A 23353-nucleotide genomic window follows, 5' to 3' on the forward strand; every position below is an offset into this window, starting at 1 on the left:
CATTTGATAATTAATGTCAGTAATTAAAGCAGTATAGATTATAATTTTACAGGACATCATTTTTAAACAAAAGTTTTTATATGAATTTCAACTTTGTTTACTAAATTTTTAACATTTGTATTTGAATTTTTTGGGTAATTTTATATTCTATTGGATATTGCTAGTGTAATATTTTGAGAATAGTCTGGAAGGTACAGAAGGAAGAGCGGACAGGCGCGACACTCTGGCGCCAGAAAGCTATTTTTCACTTTGTAAATGCGTGTTTGGGATTTACGCGTCACGTTGTACGCACAGCTGTAGCGACCGTCTGGAAGGGTCTCTGGAGGCTACCACTAGCCAGCCAATCAGGGCAAGCCCTGGCGTCAAGTGATGTGCCCGTACGAATTTCCTTATATGGTCATGTTTTGGAATTATGTACGCTGATTGGTCAGTTGGCCCACGGGGTTGCCTCCCTTGTTTTCACCTTTACAAGGGAAGGTAATCTCGTCGACCAAGTCACTTGTTGCTTGATCGTCGCCGAACTCGGTCGCGTCGTCGGCAAGTCGCCAGACAAATGAAAAATTACTAAGGGACAATTTAACGCCTAGGGGCTGGGGCCAGGTCGTATTTTTTAACTTAAGTTCATTGTTTTTCGGACTAGAAACTAGAAATTTAGGCCCTAGGCGTCGGCATCGGCCCGACTTCGTGTGATTTCGGTCCGTGATCAACGGTACCTTGAGTTAGGTAATTAACCAAGGGACATTACTAAGTTTTTTTTTCTTCTTTGGCGAGTGACAAGACTCCTCGACCATCAACGGCAAGATGTACGGTGCTGTGGTATGTATTTGGACCTCATCCTATCAAAATTCAAAGACATCGTTAAAATTCGTATAAGAAAAGACAAAAACTGTGCAAGTAACAAAGTTTTTCTAACTAAATTCTTTTGTAAAATTGTGTATTGAGGCCATGTAACAATGAGAAAAAACATTTTTTTTTAAGAAATAAACAAAGATAATTTAACAAACTCTTTTATTTCCAAATAAAGCAGAACCATAGTAATGAAAAATTCCTCAAGAACATTGTTTGTTTTGTTTTGTTACGTTTCTATGTGTGCTTAGCCGGGCAAAAACATACAACGTAACAACATGGCACCCAACGTGGGGCACGAATTTAGACACTGCCTGATGATAATAAAGTAAACATACGGAAAAACAGTAAAACCTTATCAAGTAAAAGCCAATCATGTCTAAATTAACTGTGGTAATACTTTTTGGAACATCGGCAAAATTATAACTTGTGAACGAGTGATTCGAGAATGGATCGTGTGATCTTCGCGTCGTACTTGTAAACATCAACAAACGAAAACGAGCGTGAGAAGCCAGCATTCACCGTATAAGAACATCGCGGGACATCGTGGGAAAGGAATGCGACGAGAACTACATTTTAGAACATCGTAAAACAGCGCTTCACAGAACATCGTGGGACACGATTCCAGCAACATAGATCATCTCGGTACTTCGCAGGACAACGAGGGATGAATCGGTACTTCACGGGACAACGAGGGATGAATCGCCGGAAACAGCAAGTCTAAATTGGACAGAAACTTACATTCTTATGGTCTAAATTTTGCATTTGTGGTTATCATTGTTTAAAGTTTTTTTTAAAATGTGTTTTTAAAGGGTTGTTTACGTTTTCTGGTCATTTATAATAGTAAAACCAAAAGAAAAATGAGTACAGACAGTCAGGATGACCTTGCGGGTTTTCCTGAAACTTCAGGAATGTCCGATCCTAATTTGAATATTGAATTAGTGCAGGAGCAGTCGGAAAACATGGAACAGCCTGCAAATGGTAGTCCAGTAGTGGTTATGGGGGGGTCAGGTATGTCTAATCAAATGTTAGAAAAATTAATGATAATGATGGATAACATGTCACAAGGGAGGCATAACATGTCACAAGGTCAGATTGAATTCAGACATATAATGGAATAAAAATTTGATGCCATGGAACAAAAATTAGATGCCACTGAACAAACATTAATCAATACATTTGAGAGCCGATTTGATGCACTTAGGAATGATCTTAATGAACAGATCTCATCTTGTATCGGCAAAGTAAATAATTGTGAAGTGCAGATGGAGGAGGCACAGTCTAGGTTAAAAACATGTGAAGGAATAGTGGGCCCAGTTCAGGAAAATTTGATACAAAGAGGTAAAACAGTTCAGGAGCATAGTAAAAAAATGTCGGAGTTGGTACAACATGGTGAGGGTGTACAAAACAGAATTGTCGAAAATCAAGATGATGTCACAGATTTACAGTTGAAAGTGGTTCAGGAAGTTAAAGGGAATATTGGAGCTAATGTTGAAAGAACGTTTACAGGAAGTTCAAAGGTGTGTGGCCAGTTGGAGAATTTTAGGTATGATGTGGATAGAGAATGTGTAACACCCCTCGTGCCTCAAAATTGAATTATTTTAAAAGGAGCCTTGGAAACTGCTGGGTAAGAAAAATAAGTTAAATAAATTGAATTACCAGAGGCGACACGAGGTGGGGAACAAACAAAATTTAGGAACTTCCTGTAACAAGCAAGGAGGAAGTGGGTGGATCGTTAAAATCAATAAATAAAAACTACACGATTAACTTGATCTATAGTTTCCCTGTTTTATTTGCCCTGATGAATTATCTTGTTTCCATTATTTAACATACAAAAGGTTTTAACAAGTTTCAAAGATTAAAAAAAACAAAAGAAAACGAAAAGGGGCCGGCTCGCGATTATTTAAAACAAAGTACATTCTTAGTTTGAAATATAAACATTTGCATTATGAGTTTCACACCCAAAATTGGATGGATCCGATGATTACATTGATAATTAGTTCTATTCGTTCTACATGTTCTTGAGGAAAACACTGGTCGCTGGTGGGTTGGTCATCCGCTTAAGATAGTTCGTAGCTAGGTAAGGGGGAAATGTTGAATTTACATTACCACCCGGGGTCTTCAAACGATCACGTCGGGTAGTAGAAACGTTTCTTCTAATGTGACCCACGGAACAGGAGGGGGGGGGGGGTGGCCACGAGATGGGAGCAATCAGTCTCTCCCCGTCATCGACCCTGTCTGCAAAAGTCCAAATCAAAACTGATTAGAACTTGTATACAGGCAATCTATGGGGCAGAAAATGCCCAAAAAAAATTTAAGGAAAAAAAAAAAGGGGGGGTCGCGAATTATCACTCACCAAAACAGGGGAGTTGCCCAGCACGCTGCAGTCGTGGAGTCAGCCAGGGTCTGGAGCTCGCGAATTGCGCGGCAGGACGCGGATGATTTCTTCATGATAACATTTAAAAGAGAAAAATTTCAAAGGCAAATAATTAAACTATGCAGACAGACTAATCTACTAGGATTGACTTGAGGGATAGCATCCCTTATACAAAGCGACTACATAGTCGTTAGCGGTCGGATGAAGTCTTGCAGAGTCTGCCGATTCGCCGATACTCGCTGGAGATCTGTCTGCAGACGCGACGCGAGTTGATCTGTGTCGCGGCAAACCGCGTCTCGTAATTAAAAGTGGCCGCCGGCTATTACAGGCTTGATGCGTGACTGAAGGCGGGGGAAAGGGTAAGCTGTCTGCCAGTCAGGGATTAGGCCAGCAAAATATCCGATACGCCGATGGGAAAGGGGCTTCAGAGCACTGAGACAAAGTTTAACTCAGAGGAGTACACCAGACTAACAAAGTAAAATCACACTATAGTAGAGCAAATAAAATTTCCACACAAAAAATTTAAAATCATAATAAAAATTTAAAATATATCGTGTCGAATTTACTAATTAACGGCACAAATGTTTACAGGAAATCGAGGAAGGGCTGAGTAAGATTAGAGCGGATGGACAGGGTAGCATTGGAGGTTCAGTTTTGACTGTAGATGAAGTGAACACTATTGAAGGGACATTGCCTAAATTGTTTGGTGATGACCGAGGGGTCACTCCGATACAATTTGTAACCAAATGTGAGAAAGTAGTTAGCTATTTTAGTGGTTCATATGAGCAACAGGTAGAATTGTTTAACACTAAATTGGATGTGGATGGTGTTACATTGCAATGGGCAATACATAAGAAGAATGAATGGAAAACATTTAAAAAAAAAAAAAAAAGAAAAAAAATTGCCAGTTGTGTTTGTACTTTTTTAGGATAATTCAATGAAACATTATTATGGACAATCAACTGTACAATGTTTGATTATTGTGTAAAGTATGTTTATGTTGATATTGTAAACAAGTTGTGATCAAGAATTTTATCAGGTTGGACTAAAGTGAATATTTTGCATAAGTTTTAAACAACAAATGAACATGAAATACCAATGAAATGTTTGGTAGTGTCAAGGTATAACCTGTTGAAGGTTATGTTTGCTCTATAATCAAGTGTTAATTGTGTTTTTTGTTAAAGATTGATTTGTCACCTTAATTTGGTATGGAGAATTGAAATAATTTTGTTTATGAAATTTTTCAATATGTGGGTAATAATTTGTTTTAAGGAGTTATAATAATATCAAAAGTAATGGTATGTTGTTATTGTGTTAAAAAAATCTTGCAATACTCATGGACAGATTAATTTTTGCAATTGTTTGCACATTTTTGATTTGTTATGGTATTTCTTTTGTATTCAATTGACACTTGTGTACTTTTTGATTTAATTTTTTATAAATTCAATCAAAAAGTAGGGAGGGTTATGTAGCATTGCATGAGTATGTTATATACATATATATATATTTTTTGGTGTCGTAAGAATATTAAGAATCACTTTGATATGAACGATAGTAATTATTTAATATGTAGATAAGGATAGTTCAGAGTTGTTAAGAATTGTTATTAATTACTTTGGTAAAATTTCATGGAAAGCCTTAAAATACTTATTTCCTTGAGATACTTAATTATTAATTTGAGGGTTCACTCTAGTTCATAATAATTAATGTTGACATTTGATAATTAATGTCAGTAATTAAAGCAGTATAGATTATAATTTTACAGGACATCATTTTTAAACAAAAGTTTTTATATGAATTTCAACTTTGTTTACTAAATTTTTAACATTTGTATTTGAATTTTTTGGGTAATTTTATATTCTATTGGATATTGCTAGTGTAATATTTTGAGAATAGTCTGGAAGGTACAGAAGGAAGAGCGGACAGGCGCGACACTCTGGCGCCAGAAAGCTATTTTTCACTTTGTAAATGCGTGTTTGGGATTTACGCGTCACGTTGTACGCACAGCTGTAGCGACCGTCTGGAAGGGTCTCTGGAGGCTACCACTAGCCAGCCAATCAGGGCAAGCCCTGGCGTCAAGTGATGTGCCCGTACGAATTTCCTTATATGGTCATGTTTTGGAATTATGTACGCTGATTGGTCAGTTGGCCCACGGGGTTGCCTCCCTTGTTTTCACCTTTACAAGGGAAGGTAATCTCGTCGACCAAGTCACTTGTTGCTCGATCGTCGCCGAACTCGGTCGCGTCGTCGGCAAGTCGCCAGACAAATGAAAAATTACTAAGGGACAATTTAACGCCTAGGGGCTGGGGCCAGGCCGTAATTTTTTTAACTTAAGTTCATTGTTTTTCGGACTAGAAACTAGAAATTTAGGCCCTAGGCGTCGGCATCGGCCCGACTTCGTGAGATTACGGTCCGCGATCAACGGTACCTTGAGTTAGGTAATTAACCAAGGGACATTACTAAGTTTTTTTTTCCTTCTTTGGCGAGTGACAAGACTCCTCGACCATCAACGGCAAGATGTATGGTGCTGTGGTATGTATTTGGACCTCATCCTATCAAAATTCAAAGACATCGTTAAAATTCGTATAAGAAAAGACAAAAACTGTGCAAGTAACAAAGTTTTTCTAACTAAAATCATTTGTAAAATTGTGTATTGAGGCCATGTAACAATGAGAAAAAACATTTTTTTTTTAAAGAAATAAACAAAGATAATTTAATAAACTCTTTTATTTCCAAATAACGCAGAACCATAGTAATGAAAAATTCCTCAGGAACATTGTTTGTTATGTTTTGTTACGTTTCTATGTGTGCTTAGCCGGGCAAAAACATACAACGTAAAAAGCTGCTCCTTCGCGAACTACGTAGGTTGCCTATCTGCAATTATTATTGACCTGGAAGTCAATAATTGCACATGTGCATTCTGCTTCTCATTTGTTTCAAAAGATATGCTTATGCATTTCATGTAATGCACTAAACATTGTCTTTGAGACATGAACTACTAATATAACAAATTTATTTTCTATTTAGAACGTTCTATTATCAGAGTAACTGTTCTCCTGTTACACAGTACAGGAGACATTGGCAAAAGAGAGATTGGAGTTTGAAACCGTGAAATACTCTACAGGTAGAATGAGTTATGTATTCAGATTTTTATCAAGAGAAGGATTCAACTCTGTTTATTTTTCTAATATGAACTAATTTAGTTGAAAAAACAAAAAAAAAAAACAACTTATTATTACACAAAAGTATTTATTGAAACACACAATAAGGTGACTCAATAAGAGATTTAAAAAATCGAGATATAACACCCAGATCTCTTACAATTAATAAAGTTATTGATGTGTTTATATTTGGAGCCATCGAGAAGGAGGAACTAAAGGGGAGGGGGGGCTGAATCCCCATGGCCCGGGCACCAGGGAGGGCCCAGGGTGAGTTTCAAAATTATTTTTAATGCTCAGATTACCCTATTAGAACAAAAATTACAATTCTTTCATAAATGGATTCATAGGAAAAATTTCAAGTAATGTGATATGTTCAGTTAAAATACAGAGTTATGGCCACAGTAATGTTTACAGTCTTTAGATGTTTTTTTTTTTAATTGTGGTGTTTGAAAAATTATACATTAAATAATAGGGAGGGGTCCAACAAAATTATCTGTCACCCGGCCCTTAGCCTCTCTAGATGGCCCTGGCAGTAGCAAGACGGTGACTAATCATGGTCAACTTACGATGGTATAGTTGGCAATGAAGCCTTTGGCAGTCCCGGATTCATCTGACTTCATGCGCAGAAGCATGCGGTTGCCTGTCGACTTCACGGTCGGAGGCGTGGGAACGGTGTTGCCGCAGTGTGTCAGGAGAAGTGGCGAGTCCGTCGTGTTGCCATCGAAAACCTAATGGAAAACATAGAAAAATATCTCAAATAAAATTAAACTGAAAAACCTGCCAATAAAATTTTTTTTTGAACATTTATCTGATGAAAAAAACATTATTTATACATATTACACAAAAAAAAACCTCTATAGATGAAAAACAGTTTATTAAGTAACCATTTTAATATCCTAAAAGACTTCACAAGTAATAAATGCACATACGTATGCATAAATTTCCTTCTGAATACACATAGCACAAAACTAAGTTTAAAAAAAATCCCATGGTGGCATCTTATTCTGTGTGGTAACAATTGACATTCATTAATGCAATAATGTATATCAGGAAGTGAATAAATTAATGCATATGTAAAAAATTTTCATCTTGATACAGTTTCCATTAATATCCATTTACTTCTTTTTTTATTCTTCAAGAAAATAAATCATCAAAATTCAGGGCAGTACCTGAACTAATATATTGTGGCACTTTTTTTAAAATGATTTTAAGTTGATTAACATGAATATTCATTATCCTGTAAAAGAGCAGCTACAAAGTCACTATAATTAAATATTAAAAAAGAGGGTGAGTAGGAAACGGCACTAAAAGTGATCAAGCCAGGAACTGAATGCAAAAAATGAATGCGTAGTTTGAACATGCATTTTTTTTGCATCTCTGCTGTAATGACTCCTGTCGGAGAGACATAACTTCAAAATAAACGAAAATAAGAAGATAAATATAAGTCTGGACCACACAACTGTCAGACACTTCTAGGCCTCTAGGTCTTAACCCTCCTTCCCTCCCCAGTATTTAAATGCAGCTATTTTACAATAGTGTTTTATAAAAATGGAACTACTCATGAATACTGATCATTCTATTTCCAAAAATTCTTTATTTGTTTTACATAGTTTGTTTTTACGTCTCATTTATGAGGTCACTCAGAGGATAGAGAGACCCCGCACCATCCCTTTCATCACTGATATTAAGATAAATTAGCAAAACCATAATCAAACTTTAAATTCCAGGTTGGCTAAAATGATAGTTTAAATAGTTATTTTTTCAAAATTTCCAGGGGAATGCTCCATTCCATAACCCCTGAAGCACCTTCTAAAAATATATGGCCCGGAGCCCCGTAGAGTACAGGGCCACCACTACATCAAACACAATGCAGAGAATTTTGGGAAGGAATCATACATTGGGAAAGAACTGTCAAAGAATTTGCCGGAGTTTTAGAGAAACCAAGAAATCCCAAATCAGGATGGATCAACTAGGAACCAAACCCAGGTTCTTTTGAATGTGAGTATATAACGTTTCACCTTTACACCAGCTCGTTCAGTAAGATTATTTATTTCATGAGCCACGATGAATACTATAACAAATGGATGTTAAATTTTAGTAGCAGACCTCATTTCAAAATGCTCAAAAAATGAAATCAATTAGCAAGGAAACATACTTAATTTAAAATACTTTAGAAATGCAGTACTTACTTTCACGTAATCATAAGAACAGTTCATATGGGTTTCCATACTAAAGTCAATAAATGTTAACATTATCACGTGGTTTTTATCAATCTCTATGTACCATTCACAATCATCGATGTTATCGTAGTTATTAGGATAATTTTTTGAATGAATCTGACCAGTTGGAGCCCTCATTATTCCTCCACAAACTGAAACAAATGAAAGTTAATATGATTTTCAGCACCTAATTGTTTTTAACTAGATCAACTTAGAATTAGAATTACACATCATGAAACCAAAGCTACAGTCAATATTTTAAAATATATATTCTCTAACAAAATGAATATCTAAAACTATCTGAAATTGAGTGTAATAGAAAACATTAAACAAACAGCTGAGAAACAAAGAAAAATAAATTAAACTAAATTGATTGCCAAAATTTAACATAAGTTCTAAATACATTGAATAAATCCTAAAAACATTACAAAACTAGTGAAAAACTAAAGGCGACCATAAAACCAAATAGCACAAAAGACACATGGGAAAAAACAGTTTGTTTAAAAAAAATTGATATGTAAAATAATTAGGTATTAATACCATATATTTTCACAGGAAAGAGACTGGCCATCTGGAAGCCAAATTTAACAAATATTGACACTACATATTTCGTTATGGACTTGATCTTAGGCAAGCAGTAGGTTGTGTAGATAAAGTTTCTGCAGACTTCATAAAATATCTATTTTTTTTACTGTAATATCTCCCGTTGAGAGTTAGTAATCTCAATTTACAGTAAGAACTATTCTACTAAGTAACGACTAAAAGTACTAAACTAAAATATATGTCACAGGAAAGAAAATTTCCAGAAAAAGAACAGAATTTGGCAAAGTTTAAACCAGGAAATAACAGAAAAATATTTTGTTAACTTTTAAGTAGTTTATGTGATTTTTAATTACGACTACCATTATTCGGTTAATATCTCTTGTTTTTAAAATGTTTTATTCACACGTAAGCTTTACCATTACGAAATGAAAATGGTCTTGTAATTTTATTACTAACCTATATGCTATACAACTTGTTTTCACGTAAGTCATAATTATATTCCAAAAAAAAAACCATAATTATAATTGTATTACAGTAAATCAATGTATATAAGCAGTTAACTATTTAATGCATTTTCACACCAACTGCAGATACTTTGTGACACATAATAAACAATACACTTATGTAATACACATTAAATTTTCTGTTTTATTATTAAATACCACAGACAAAACTTGAGCTACAACCATAAGCCATGTTTACTGCGTTGAAAAAAACCGTGTTAATGTGCAAGGATGTGCACTTCACAAACTTTGCTTCTAGAACTTCCCATATTAGATACTGAAGCAGTGGAACATAAAAGTAATGTATAAGGAAAAACCACATAAACATATGAAACAGGTTTGGGAAACTGCAATCATAAGCAACTATCAGAATTAATGAGCTACGTATGTCACCTCCACATCAAACATAATATAAATTTACATTTTCTCTAATAACATCACTTTTTTATGTTTGAAAAAGCATTTTTAGTCATTATTTAACAAATTTCCTAAAGTGGTTTTTACTGCAACACAAGTAGCAAGTTAAAAAAATATTGTGCTTCACTTGCTACAACCAATATTAGAAATTTTTTTTTTCAAATGTATTGGGTGGCGAAAATAAAAAGTAAAATCTTGAAATAAATATTATGAGGCATTCAGATAACAATGGTAGAATGCTAACTAGGTTGCAATGTGCCACACAATCTACAAGTGTGGCTATCTACTGCTGTTGCTCACTCGGCTTGGTGAAGGAGAGAAGAATAAGGCTGATGCAAGCAGTGTTCAGCTTAGGGGCAATCCACTTCTTCTAGCCTCCTGCTCAGAGAACAATCCTCTGCCGTTCCCTTAATTTGTCCTCAAACCGAGAAAGTACAAGTTTTTAAATCAAAACAGACATTGTTGAATCTTTTTGTGTATAGTTACCACTGAACAAAAACAGATTTGTCTAGTAGTATCAAAGTTCAACGGAATGATGCTTACTGTATATCATATATTGCAATTTAGAATCCAAGAAATTTTTACAGTTTGTCAACAACATAATAATTAATGTATAACCTGGTTTAAAAAAAAGGTGGGGGGGGGGGGGGGTGTTTGAGATGAAATATTTTATCCCACTTCATCCACACTCATACTGACTGTGTCTTAGGCAGGAAATACACTAATTTTTTGGGTACAGGTACATATCCTCAAAATGAGTAAGTTATTCGTACCTGAAACCTTTTTTACACCCTAAATTTTTTTTGTTGCTTTTGCCACAAAATGCAATGTTAATGCAGATTAACAAAATTTGAGTCAGTGTAAAGAACTATTTTGTTGACAAAATATTCTCCAAGCTTTTATTAATAAAGATTAACTTAAATAAAACAAAATTTTATTCAAACAGGTTGAGTGGGTTTAAACAAATTTCTTTGACGTTAATTAACGAGATTATCAATGAAGAAGTGTGGCCTTGAAAGTAAAGAGAATCGTGAATAAATAATAGATCAGTAATGTAGGCAGTGTGGAATGAATATTTGTTTCGTGTAAATAAAGAACTTGTCCCAATGCCAGGGTAAGAAAATACAACATTAAGAGACGCCACACTGTTACCTGAGTTGACTGATTTGTAGAAAGCTTGGAAACCTCTTCCCGTGTATGAACTATCACTGACAAACCGAACAAACATGTTATTTCCAGATGATGTATAAACTATTGGTGGCTTCTGACTCATGCACAGGTGCCCAAGTTTAGGAGAAGTGTCATCAGGCCCTCCATATATCTGCAACAACACAGTTTCTATAGTATCATTAAATTAAAACAACATTTACATGCAGATATGGCTCTAACCAAACATTAACAAATAAACTGGAAAAAAAAATTTGTTCATCAATAACTGTTATACACATAAAAGTATAAAAAAACAAGTTTAAGAATAGTTATCAATGAAATGTGTAAGAAGTAGGGATGGACCAACTGCATCTTCAAACCCTCAGTATTCGAAGAATTCAATATTTGAGGAAAAAGATTCAAAGAATAATTTTAGAGGAAATAAAGTAAATTTTAAATATTCAACTAGGTAACTAGGTTAATTTATTTTCTTCATACCTATCTTGTTACCGTTCCCCTAGATATTGTACCCTTAACATGTAATTATATACATATAATTATATTATACATATTGATTCTAGAAACTTAGTTCATGAATAAAACATTTAAAGGGTTAAATGTTTCAAAACCATAATTAATATTTTTCATTTCTTGTATATTATTTTATTTTGGACCCTTGGGACCTACATTGGGAATTGAGAATTTGAATTGGAATTTGATTTGAGATTTGGATTCGAGAAAATTGGGATCCAATCCATCACTAGTTAGTAGCTATACAAAAAATTGTTCTCTTTACAACACAACCTAGAATTTCTTTCATGAATTTCAAACAACTGCAAAACCCTTAGTCATAACAGTTTGCCCTTCCCTACGCAATAAAACAACTCTGTATTACTATACGAAATAAAGAAATAACCAATCTAAGAAAAGTAAATGATATTAATATTTAGGCTAATAACAAAATGTTCTAAGTGCCATTTTGTAAAATAAAAGTTTATTTATTTATTTTTTTGCTCCATTGAACAAAGTTAAGGTATTTACGTTTTCTTTAACAAAAACCATTACTTAATATATAACACGAAACAATGTTACTTAAAACCTCTTTGCTGTAGCACCCTTTAATTATAAACATACAGGGTGTCTACCAGATCTAGTAAATGAAATTCCCTGATTTTTCCAGGTTTTCCAGGTCTAAAATTGAACTTTTCCAGGTTTTCTGTAGCACAATTACGACATTCCACGAAACTGAATAAACTGCATAACAGTACATTGACGGGTTTCAAAGTATTTCAACTCACTTAAATTAGTAAAAAAAATACCTTCATCCAGACGTGGCCAAAGTGACTCAATTGATGGCAAATAAAACATGCTGCTACAAATATTTCACACACTTACTTTTGCAAAAACATAAGTAAAAGGAAGCTCCCATCAATTTCGGAGTGACTCAACTTTTGTGTCTATTGCACGTACTTCAGAACGAGCCAAATCCAACATTCGAGCCTTCTTCAACTGCAATGTCTTGATCTCCTCTTCAACTCTTCTTTTTCTGCCTTCTTGTCTGTAGCTTCCTTTCCTTTTTGTTTTGTTTGCAGGGCTTCCTTACGCCTACAATTAGCATTTCTTACATACTGTAACATGGACTTGGTGATATCAACATGCTCTACACCTCCAGAACGTTGAACAACGTACATCTGTCTTTGTGCGATCAGTATTTCTTCCTGCAAGTTTTCAGTCAGCAGATAAGAATTCACTGAATATCCTCTTTCCAATTATGCATTTCCATGGGAAAGTACCAACATCATCCTCACAAACTTTAGAAGGCCTATTTTGGCAGCTACTGTATGTGTCTTAAGAATGAGCATCCACAAGTGATCAAGGCACTAGTCTTCTCGAGAAAAAGACGAGAACAGTGCTTCAGAATCTTGCGAGGAACATACCAACTGATATGATCACTCAATGTTATCAGCTTCTTGTCCTTATAGCCACTTGTTTTGAAGACAACATTCTAAACTGTAATTCACACGCTGTTTCCTCACACCCGAATTTAAAGCCACAGACGGACATAAGCAGGAAATTCCCTTGGTAAGTTTGTACTTCAGGGGACTTTTGTCTTGAAGTTTTTTTACCATAACCTTTAGACAAGTCCTAACATCATTTTTCAGTAACAGGATAGACTTTACTGGTACTTTCTCTTTCTTGATGGCATGGTGTACTGCATTAACCCAACTTGATATTGTTAGCAGTCAGTAGATTTTCCTGGTTATCTACATCCAATCGAGATACATTGTGTTTCTCTAAAGCTCTTCAGTACCTCTGGTTTCAAAAACTTTCCTGCCAAAGCTAATAAAATGTCTACCAGTGAATCATAGAGAAAAGGTGCCATGGGTGCTTCACTTTGGAAGATTGTGAGAAACAATTCCAGCTCTTGACACCAAAGAGTAGAAGAATGTCAATTTTACTTCTAGAAGATTATCTTCAAGAGCACTTTTCACTACACTGAAAGACACAGATGAAATAGTAACTTAACTAACAAATTTCTTTAGGTGGGGTAACGTTTTCATGACACGCTCAGCAACTGCAGTATTCCATCTGATTGCACAAAATTTCTTGGAAAAAAGCTCTGATCCAGTTATTCTAATGTAATATACCCTCCTTGCAGATACATGCATATACAAATAGTAACTGTGCCTGAAAAAACTAACAACATCCAATTGTATAGCAGAAATTCCAGTTTTGAAAGCACCATGGACCGTATGAAGCCCACAGCTACCAATTTCTAGCAACGATGGCGAATCTTCACCAAAAGTGTCTGTGATATGTATTTTCAAAGCTAACAAAAATGCCCAGTTTACGTTGAGGGCATCCATAGATACTTAAAATTAAATTCACCTGTCGGTATAATCCGAACGTGAGAAGCAATGCTGCAGCACGTCACATCAGCAGGATAACAGACCAGCTTGAACCAGTTTATATCACGTGATTTAACTCCACTTCCGAATTCGATGGTAAATAAAAGAAAATGTACGTGGGAACTGTTCGTTATTTTCCATTCAAAATAAAAAATGGGACACGATACACTTGATGCTACGTCAATGCAAGCAGATCAATAAAACAAAAAAGTATTGCCAACTACAACCTACCAAACAAAAATCCCCTAATTTTTAGAAAAATTCCCTGATTTTTCCCTGATTATTCCCTGATTACAATATTCCCTGATTTTTCCAGGTTTTCCAGGTTTTCCAGGGTCAGTAGACACCCTGAACATACTAATACAACACAGTGGACAGTTATTTCAAATTCACTTAAAAGTAGGGGTTATATTGTCGCTATCCCTTAACTGATGCGCCTCAGTGTATGAAACAATTTCTAAATTAAATGTTGTCACTGTGGTTTAAATTAATTCCAGTAACATTACTTGTACCACCGCCCATATACATCTTTGTTCAACATTAGCCTCTTTCTTCCCTTGGCTAGCACAGATGACCTACTGCTACTGTCTGCAGCTTCTTTTTAAAAGAGACAAGTTCTAAATGCATTGCTACTACATAACACTAAATTGGACAAAGCAAGCTACGTTGGACAAACGTGAGACCAGACCGTGGATGCCAGGTTCGGAGCTGGCTGGCAGCCCTTCACGGCCACGTGTGGTCCGCTGACGTAAGGCATGCCACGTGCGCCTGGCCGGATTACAAGGGTCGTCGCTACCCTCCTTCCCCCCTCTGCTCCCCGCGCATCATCCTGCCTCGGCGCCGTTATCTATCGCTGAGTGGCCTTGGGAATTCCGCGTACCGCCGCGTGAACGAGCAACGCTATTCTCGATGCTTTGGGCGGCGGGTTGGCGCAGGATGACGCGACTCGCCCCAGCTGCTCTCGTCAGTTATAGAAGGGCGCCAGAGACTACTTAAGCAGCGACGCTGGCCTCCGCGATAAATTTTGGGCGACAGAGTCTCGCGATGGTAAGGACCGGTGAGTGCCGCAAATGCTGCAAGAGTTCAGCCCGCGATGAGTGCCGCGACGGTGAGTGCCGTGAGTGCCACTGGTGCGGCGAGAGTTTGGCGACAGAGTCCCGCGACGGAGTTCCACTGTGAGTTCGGCGACAGGTTTTTGGCGACAGAGTTCCGCAGGATGTACCACATGCGTTCCGTGATGAGTTCCGCGAGGAGTGCAGCCCAGTGAGGAGTACGGACTGAGGAACTTGAAGACATTGAGTGACTTGATATTAAACATTTTTAAGTGTGAGTAATTGGTGATTAGGCATTTATTAGTAATGTAAATATTAGTAATTAATAAAACTGTAAAAAAAAACCTCATCGGGCTATCCCTTACGAACCTAATAGTTTTCCCCCATATTATTAAATCGTAACATTAATTTTCATTCCGGAGGAAAACTTTTTTTAATATGATATGCATATATTCCTGAGATGTCTACCTACTGAAACAAATTTATTTCTCAATATACTATTCTTTAATCCACAGAAAACTATCTTAGCATATGTACTGCTAAAACATAAACATCACTTGTTGACAATACTGACGTTTTGCGATAATTAGTTACATATACTGTCTGTGCTACAATTTGAATGAAATCATCATCATCATCATCATCATCATCAACTGCTTCCAGTCTGTGGCCAGGTCATCAAAGCCATCATGCCTCCATCTTCCTCTGTTCCTCCATTTTTCATCCTTCACTTTACTCCAATCTTTTCCTCTCTTCTGGACATGCATATGGAGCAGACACTTGGACTGTACATAAAAGAGATGCTGGGACGATCAGAGCAATAGGAATGAAGTTTATGAGTAGTATGTTGGCAGTTAAAAGGCAGGACAATAACAAGAGCAGGAGTACAGGACTTGAATGAGATGGTATGGACATGAGCAGAGAATGGGAAAAGAGAGGCTGCTTAAGAAAATTATGGAATTGAAGTACACAGGTAAAAGACCCCCAAGGAAGACCAAGGAAAAGATGGGCAGAGCAGATAGTTTTATTTGAAATACGAGCTGCTGATTTTACTCATACATTTTGCTAAATTTTAATTGCCACTACGTGCTTATACTCCATAAATATTAAATTACATTATATGTTCCAGAAATATTAAATTAACTATTGGATTCATTTAGTACCACACATAAAAATGTTAATAATTACGAACAGAATGCAGGCATTTCTTGTAAAAGTATAGCACAAAAACCTCTTAAACAATTAGTAAATCACTACTGTGCCTCAGCATTTCAAAGAACTAGAATAATGTAGCATTGCAAAACCCTGCCCTCGCCAGCTTTTATGAGAAGTTTTTGAAAGGAATAAATATTTTGTTCTGGTCATCCCGGTGTATCAACTGATTAAAGTGACCTAGTTTTGTATCCTTCCTTGTATTTTATCATTCTTAACATTCATGTAGTTGTGAAATTTAATTATTTTATTCAAAAAGCTGTTTAACTAGGTTGTTACTGGTTCTCACTTTGTTCGCTAGATTATTGTTTGTGTATGTACCTTTTTCAGTATATTATTAATTTTAAATACACATGGTTTTTGTGCTGGTATTTTATGTTTGGATTTATTTGAAAGCGATAGGTATGTTTCTGGAACATTACATATCTATTGCGTAGGCAAAGGAAGGACAAGAGACAGTTGAGCGACTCAGTGGCCCTGATTTGTTACTTTTTTTTCAGGACAGAGACTTTATAGTGCATTTGCATGTATTTATTATGATGGGAAAACAGGCAGAAGTTATCTCCCATGGAAGACGGGAAAATTATCACGTTGCAACAACTAATAAGAAAAGTCTTTGAGATTTCTCATGTTTTATTTTTTGCAGGAAAAGCCTCATTGTAAGGGTTAAGAAATTTGTATACTGTTATGTCCTTGTGAGGGTTGTGTTGTGGTTGATCGGTGAGGTCATGCACCTGACTATTTCCTGCATGGTAGACGCAGCTTCGCAGTCTCATCATTAGTCCGTACTTGGGCATCTGCGATAGTTTGAGTGTAAGTGGCGACTCGCCAATTTAATAGTTATGTAGGGTTGAGATAAATCTCATACCTGTGGTCCGGACCGCATTGTTTATTAACTTTTTTTTTTGACAGTTATTTAGAAGTTTTAGACCACAGGTGGCAGCGAAGGCCTAGAGTGGAGGAATTTTGGTAATTGGTGACCATGCCAAGCTGACAAAGGTCTGTCTGCCATTTGTACCGTGCTTCACAAGCGATTGTGGGATTTTCATTAATGAATTCTAAGTAAATACATATCGTGCCCAAGTGATGAACCGATCTGTTTGACAAGTTTATTTGACTGGGAGTTTTTAGTTGTTTTTTAGAGTGTAAATGCTTCAGCATCATAAAATGGCGGTTATGTTCTGTGTTTGGCAAAGAGAAAAATATATTGACAAATTTTATTAATGACTCCTTTTATTTATGCAAGGCAATCTTCAAGGTAAACAGGCATAACCTCAAAAATTTAAGTCTATAAAACTGAAATTATTCTTGGTGCCCAGCAAAAATTACTTGAGTGCTTTTATGAAAGTGCAATTCAGACCAAGTGAGAGTTAGCTGGCGGTCTGGATTTATACAGAACAAAGAAGCCAACTTGTGGCATGCACCACCTCTTGTGTAGCATAGAAACTAAATTGTGCTTATGTTCAAAGAAAAATATAAAGTATATCACAAAAAAATTTTTACATTTATTATTCCACTAAAACCCTCTTAAGATAATCCCACTTAAGATTTCCTGCAAATAAGTATAAAAACTTAGCAATCACCCATAAATACATGCAATTTTACCCTTTCAATAAAATTTTCCTGTTAATACGTCTAAATTTCTTAATGCATTAAGAAAAATCTTAACAGAGATATACTGTAATTATTTGTTACTTCCTATGAATTTGTTATTCATATTAATATTAACTATGGCATGCATGGCATGCATTTAATTTATAGAGAAAATGCATGTGATTAAATTTCCCTGAGAACTTTCTTAGATTTAAGAATATTGTAGCACTAGGAAAATTTAGTTTTAATGCAATGAAAAAGTTTGTTACCGTGAGAGAATCGTAATCACAACTGGGCGTCTTCTCCAAATCAAAGTCGAGCAATGTTAACTCTACACTTCTTCCAATCTCGACAGTCAGAGTCCACTCGCACACCGTTGAAAGGTTGTAGTGGTTGGGGTAGTTAGGCGATGTGAATGCACCAACAGGATGCTGAAAATGCCCTCCACATCCTGAAACAGATATCGACAGGAATTATTGCAAACCTTTATTGCACAATGTGTTGGAAAGTTAATTTCAAAACACAGGTTTCAGTTTTGCAGTATTTTCTAGCATTCAATGAGTTTCATACTGCCTATCACTGACACATCTAACAGGAAAACAATATTAACCTAATGAGATCATAGTGGTTGAACAATATTTCCACATAAGACACTCAGAACATGTTTCTTATTTGGCAGAACGAGTGGCAAGTTTAAATGTACATGGATGGAAAAAAAAATAACGAAAATTATAAACTGTGTTAATGGATTCCACAAGTTGTTCAAGTGACATGTAATATTTATATTCTTTAATACAAAAAAAATTGTTGGTTATTATGGGTAATCTTTGGGAAAGAGAAACTGACAAAGCGAGGTACAGCTTTGTTACTTTCCTGCATTACCTATGAAGAAACAACGGAGCCACTCTCAGTACAATAAGATAGGTCCAAACTCTCTAGTCAAAGTCACTGAATGTGAAGTGAGAACACCGAACTTTGACGACAGTAACCTGAATTTGATCATACTCACCGTTTAGTACCCATTCAATGCGGAATCCACTGTACTGCATCGAGCTATCACTCTTAAAATACACGTAAGCTGTGCTTAGCGTTGATGCAATTGGATCTGGTAAAGCGTTACCACAAAATCTGCCAATATCTTTCGTAGGTGGGTCCAAGCCTTGACCTTCTTTAACCTAAAATCCATGAAAGTTTTTGTTTAGCACTAGAGTCTACTATCAGCTGATCCATCACTACCAGCACTGATGTCAAGCCACAGCAAGCAAAATAACCCTCAAAGTTTCATTAAATTTTTAAAACTTGAAAACACTAAATTGGTTGTGTATTGAGAGATGCTACCCTATGTTGAATACATAATACGGGATCATGTCAAGATATTATAATATGATTAACTAAACATTCTAAATTTTACTAAAAATTTTTGCTACATAGCCTTTCCCCATGCACGTGTATATTTTAAATGTTAAAAACATTACAGAAAATTTACAATTTTGTATTTTATAATTTTGTGAGAATCGTTAGGTATACACAAAATGAAAAAAATTTACAAACTACATTATTATATTTGTCTAGAAAATTGTGTCACGTAACCATTTTGCCCATTAAATCTAACAATTTGAACACAGCCTCAGCTATTATTAATATCTAATGAATATCCTATTTCAATATTCTTGAACTCTTATCAAGCAAACCTGTGAAGTAAATTACACATCTCGTAAGTCCCTATAAGAATTATTGTTTACTTTCTTTTCATTCTAATTATTCTTGTAATGTTTTTTATTGGTAAATTTGTGTTAAATATATTGGTAGATTCTTGTTTTTTATAATATAAATTTGTTGGATAATTATATTGGTAGATTTTTGTAAAGGCAGGGTGTGGTAAGCACAGTGCAAGAGTGCTCTGGGGGTTGTTCACTGCGCAGTATTCTCTGGTCTATGCACTGTTTTTCACGTAGATCCACTAGCCTCAAAGTATCAACAGCCCTCTTAGGCTGATGATGTATGTACCCTAAACTTCAAATAATTCACACTCTGAGCGAGCACTTAGATCAAAGTTGTCGGGAGGCTTGTGGAAAGGCAAAAGGGGGGGAGGGGGGTTCAAAATCCCAGCGACCCAGGCACTAGGTGAGGAGGGAACAGTTCAATTTCAAAAAAAAAAATTTTTAATGCTCTGGTTTACCCTGACAGAACAAAAATCACAAGTCTTTTGATTTCATAGGAAACTTTACAAGTTATTTGGTAACCACTGATCATGTTTACAGTTATGGTCACAGTAATGCTTACAGTTTTTAGATTTTTTTTTAACTGTGGGGTTTGAAAAGTGGTACATCAAATAACAGGAAAGGGGGCTCGAAATATTTATTAGCAGCCGGGCGCTCAATTTCTCTTACAGGCCCTGATAACTGAAAGTTTTTGTGGAATGCTCTCAGATCAAACTAATTGTACATGTGCGCACAGCTTCCACTATCACTAAAAATGCCTAATGCCTTCTCGTAGTGACAGAATTTTGCATTTTCTACAATCATGTCACACTTGTTTTAACAGTGTTGCCAAAACACCTGATGTTGATGTGGCTTTGTTACCAAAAATAATTACCTATAACTATCAACACAAACTAGAGATTCACAATATAGGTGTACGCAGTAAATTTTCTCTTCAGATGTGTTTACACACCAGTGTATAGTTAAAAAATAATACAATAAAGTTTCCATTAAAAATTTCAAGTAGTTTTCAAGTTGTTGTACCTACCTCGACATAGTCATAATGACAGGCTTGGTTTGAATACAATGGTGGTCTTTCCAATTCAAAATGAGAAAAAGACATGTTAATCTTGTTACCAATTGTGGCTGTAATGTTCCATAAACAATCAGATTGAGGCGGGTAGTCCAGAGGAAAGTTTGGGCTTTCAATGACTCCTCTGTAGCCCTTAACAACCAAATTGCACACTGTGAACATAAAACATGTAAATTTAGGGGAGTTAACAAATTTTCAATCACCTTTGCACATACAAAATAAGCGCTCCTTATTCCAAATCCAAATGTCAAATAGGATTTATTGAAATGAGTCAAATTAGAACTGCATTAAATACTGTGTACTCTTTGTAAAGAGAAAGAAATAAAAAATGAGCGAACATACAAAAACTAGACAATCGATACAAGAAATCAACACCACCACGACTCCACTTTATGCAAATGGTCTCATCACATCTTATTTTATTCACTGTATTTTTCTTTATAACAGTAGATTCTGCAGTTTATAACCAAATAATAATTCTATGCATATAGATTATATAGAATTTCTACTTAAAATTTTGAATTATAGGCAAACAATAGGTTTCCGGATTGCAGCAATCTGTACAAAAAAAAGTTCACATATTCACACCAATGCAGTATGATACTTAAATAAAAGTGAGTGTAACAACACATAATTCCTGCCCCCTGCTACTGTTAACAATTAACTGAAAATATTTTATGTTGCTGATGCTTTCTTATTTCATAATTAATTAATACTCTTGGTTTCTTCTATTATGCATAGTCATTTAAATTATTTTAATTGTGCTTCAATATAAATTATTAATTTGGGTTAGGTTTAACATAAAGCTGAATGCAGTATTTTTAAAATTATTTTTTCCCTGTAATTTTCTTGGTCGGTTAACATTTGATATGTCCATTAATTATGCTTTTACAATTATAAAGCACACTTTGGGCAGTAAGACTAGAACATTCTAGAACATTCTAAAAGTTTAAAATGAAAGGAAGACACTCTATCGCCAGCAAGTTATTTTTCACGCCTCAAGTTGGTGCGTTGTTGGTAAAACCCAGCCGTGGGTGCACGACTGCACAGCAATGAACTAGAACTTTCGCTGGGTGCTGCCTTGCAAGACAATCAGGGCGAGCCATGCGGTGGTGTGATGTCTCTCGCCAGACTTCCAGAAAAATATTCTCACACTATAATATTCCATATATGGTCATTTTTCTGAATCCTGTCCTGTGATTGGTCAGTTGGCACACGGGGTTGCCTCCCCTTTGTTTTCGCTTTTGTAAGAGAAGAACCAGTTGTCCGACCAGTTGTCGCTCATTGTCGCTGCATGCAGTGGCACCGTCGGCAACTCAGGAAATTCTGAAGAGAACGCACTAAAATACAATGTAACATGTAATGCCTGCTGGTCAGAACCAGGCAGAGTTGCAACCTTTTTTTCCCCGGACAGTATTAGAAATTGGACCCCAGGCATCGACATCGGCCCAGGGTGAACATCGTAACCCCCCCCCCCCCCCCTCCCCTCACCATGGGATGTGCCTTGTTAAGTAAACCTAACTAAGGGAATTAATTTTATTTTATATCCAGCGACATGAAGCCATGAAGGTTAACTGGAACTGTGATTGGTATGTATTGTAAAATTGTTTTGTGAGGAAGCAATATGACAAGTATAAAACTCTTCTTGAAATCATAAAAATACTTTTCCAATTAACAAACATTAATCAGAGAACTGAAATGTGGTTGGTACCGGGTGTAAGTTAAAGTAGAGTTTTGTTTTTGAAGTAAGTAATAAACAACTAAAGTTTAAATAAAAACTTTTTATTTTTTCAAAATAAAAACTTTACCAAATAACTAACTTTGGTTAAAAGACATAACTTAAAAAACAAACTTCAAGTCACTACATACATACAACATTAAGTTTTAAAGTGTCTTGTTATTTTTTGGGTTGTTTTGCCGTGCCAAGTAACATAAATACTGTCTTCTCTTAACAAGTTTTGGTCAGTGTAATGAAACAATTTAGTTAGGACTAAGATAAATAAATAGAAAAATCCAACTGCTTGACATTTAGTTTTTTTTGCTACCTGCAGGCATTTATGAAAAAATATTTTAAAAAAAAGTGACTATGTTAAACTGTGGTCATTGCCTGGATACAAAATCAGAACAAAAACTAACTTCTATGATTATTGTGCAAGAGGTCATACAAAATATGTTATTTAAGAATACATGCCTGATGTTTTCCAAATAGGTAACAAACAGCGGGTAATGTGTATTTGGAGACAAAATATTTATAAACATGATATGCAGTACTTATAAAGAAAGATTTGCATTTATTAGGTATCACTAAACTAAACTAAACTAATGACAGGCACCTCTCCCACTTTAGGGGGTGAAGCTAAGTCTCAAGCCTCAGGACTGGGCACTTCAGGTTAAATGACTTATTGTTCTGACCCACAATAAAAAGTCTGCACCGCCTTGCAGTACCAACAAGGTTAGCAGTATAGTGCCAACTTGATTGCACCATAGTTGAAGGCTCTGGAGTGGTTACAACTTGGTGGTAGTCAGAATGTGACAGTGGTTTTCAGAAGCTCACCCCTTACCACAGAAACTTACGTTCT

General features: G+C 35.7%; 1 protein-coding gene across 1 annotated transcript in view; it reads right to left on the reverse strand.

Annotated features, from left to right (window-relative positions):
- LOC134533174 (cubilin) overlaps positions 1-23353 on the reverse strand; it is a 343648-nt gene that overhangs the window by 173150 nt on the left and 147145 nt on the right. The window contains exons 28-33 of the mRNA XM_063370538.1: positions 20730-20926; positions 18991-19156; positions 18251-18432; positions 11219-11387; positions 8574-8755; positions 6951-7112 (exon numbers count right to left, since the gene is read on the reverse strand). Of these exons, the coding sequence (XP_063226608.1) occupies positions 6951-7112; positions 8574-8755; positions 11219-11387; positions 18251-18432; positions 18991-19156; positions 20730-20926 (1058 nt within the window). The remainder of the gene's footprint in view (positions 1-6950; positions 7113-8573; positions 8756-11218; positions 11388-18250; positions 18433-18990; positions 19157-20729; positions 20927-23353) is intronic.

The sequence above is a fragment of the Bacillus rossius genome, chromosome 6 (genome assembly GCF_032445375.1).
Source record: "Bacillus rossius redtenbacheri isolate Brsri chromosome 6, Brsri_v3, whole genome shotgun sequence".
Classification (NCBI taxonomy): Eukaryota; Metazoa; Arthropoda; class Insecta; order Phasmatodea; family Bacillidae; genus Bacillus; species Bacillus rossius.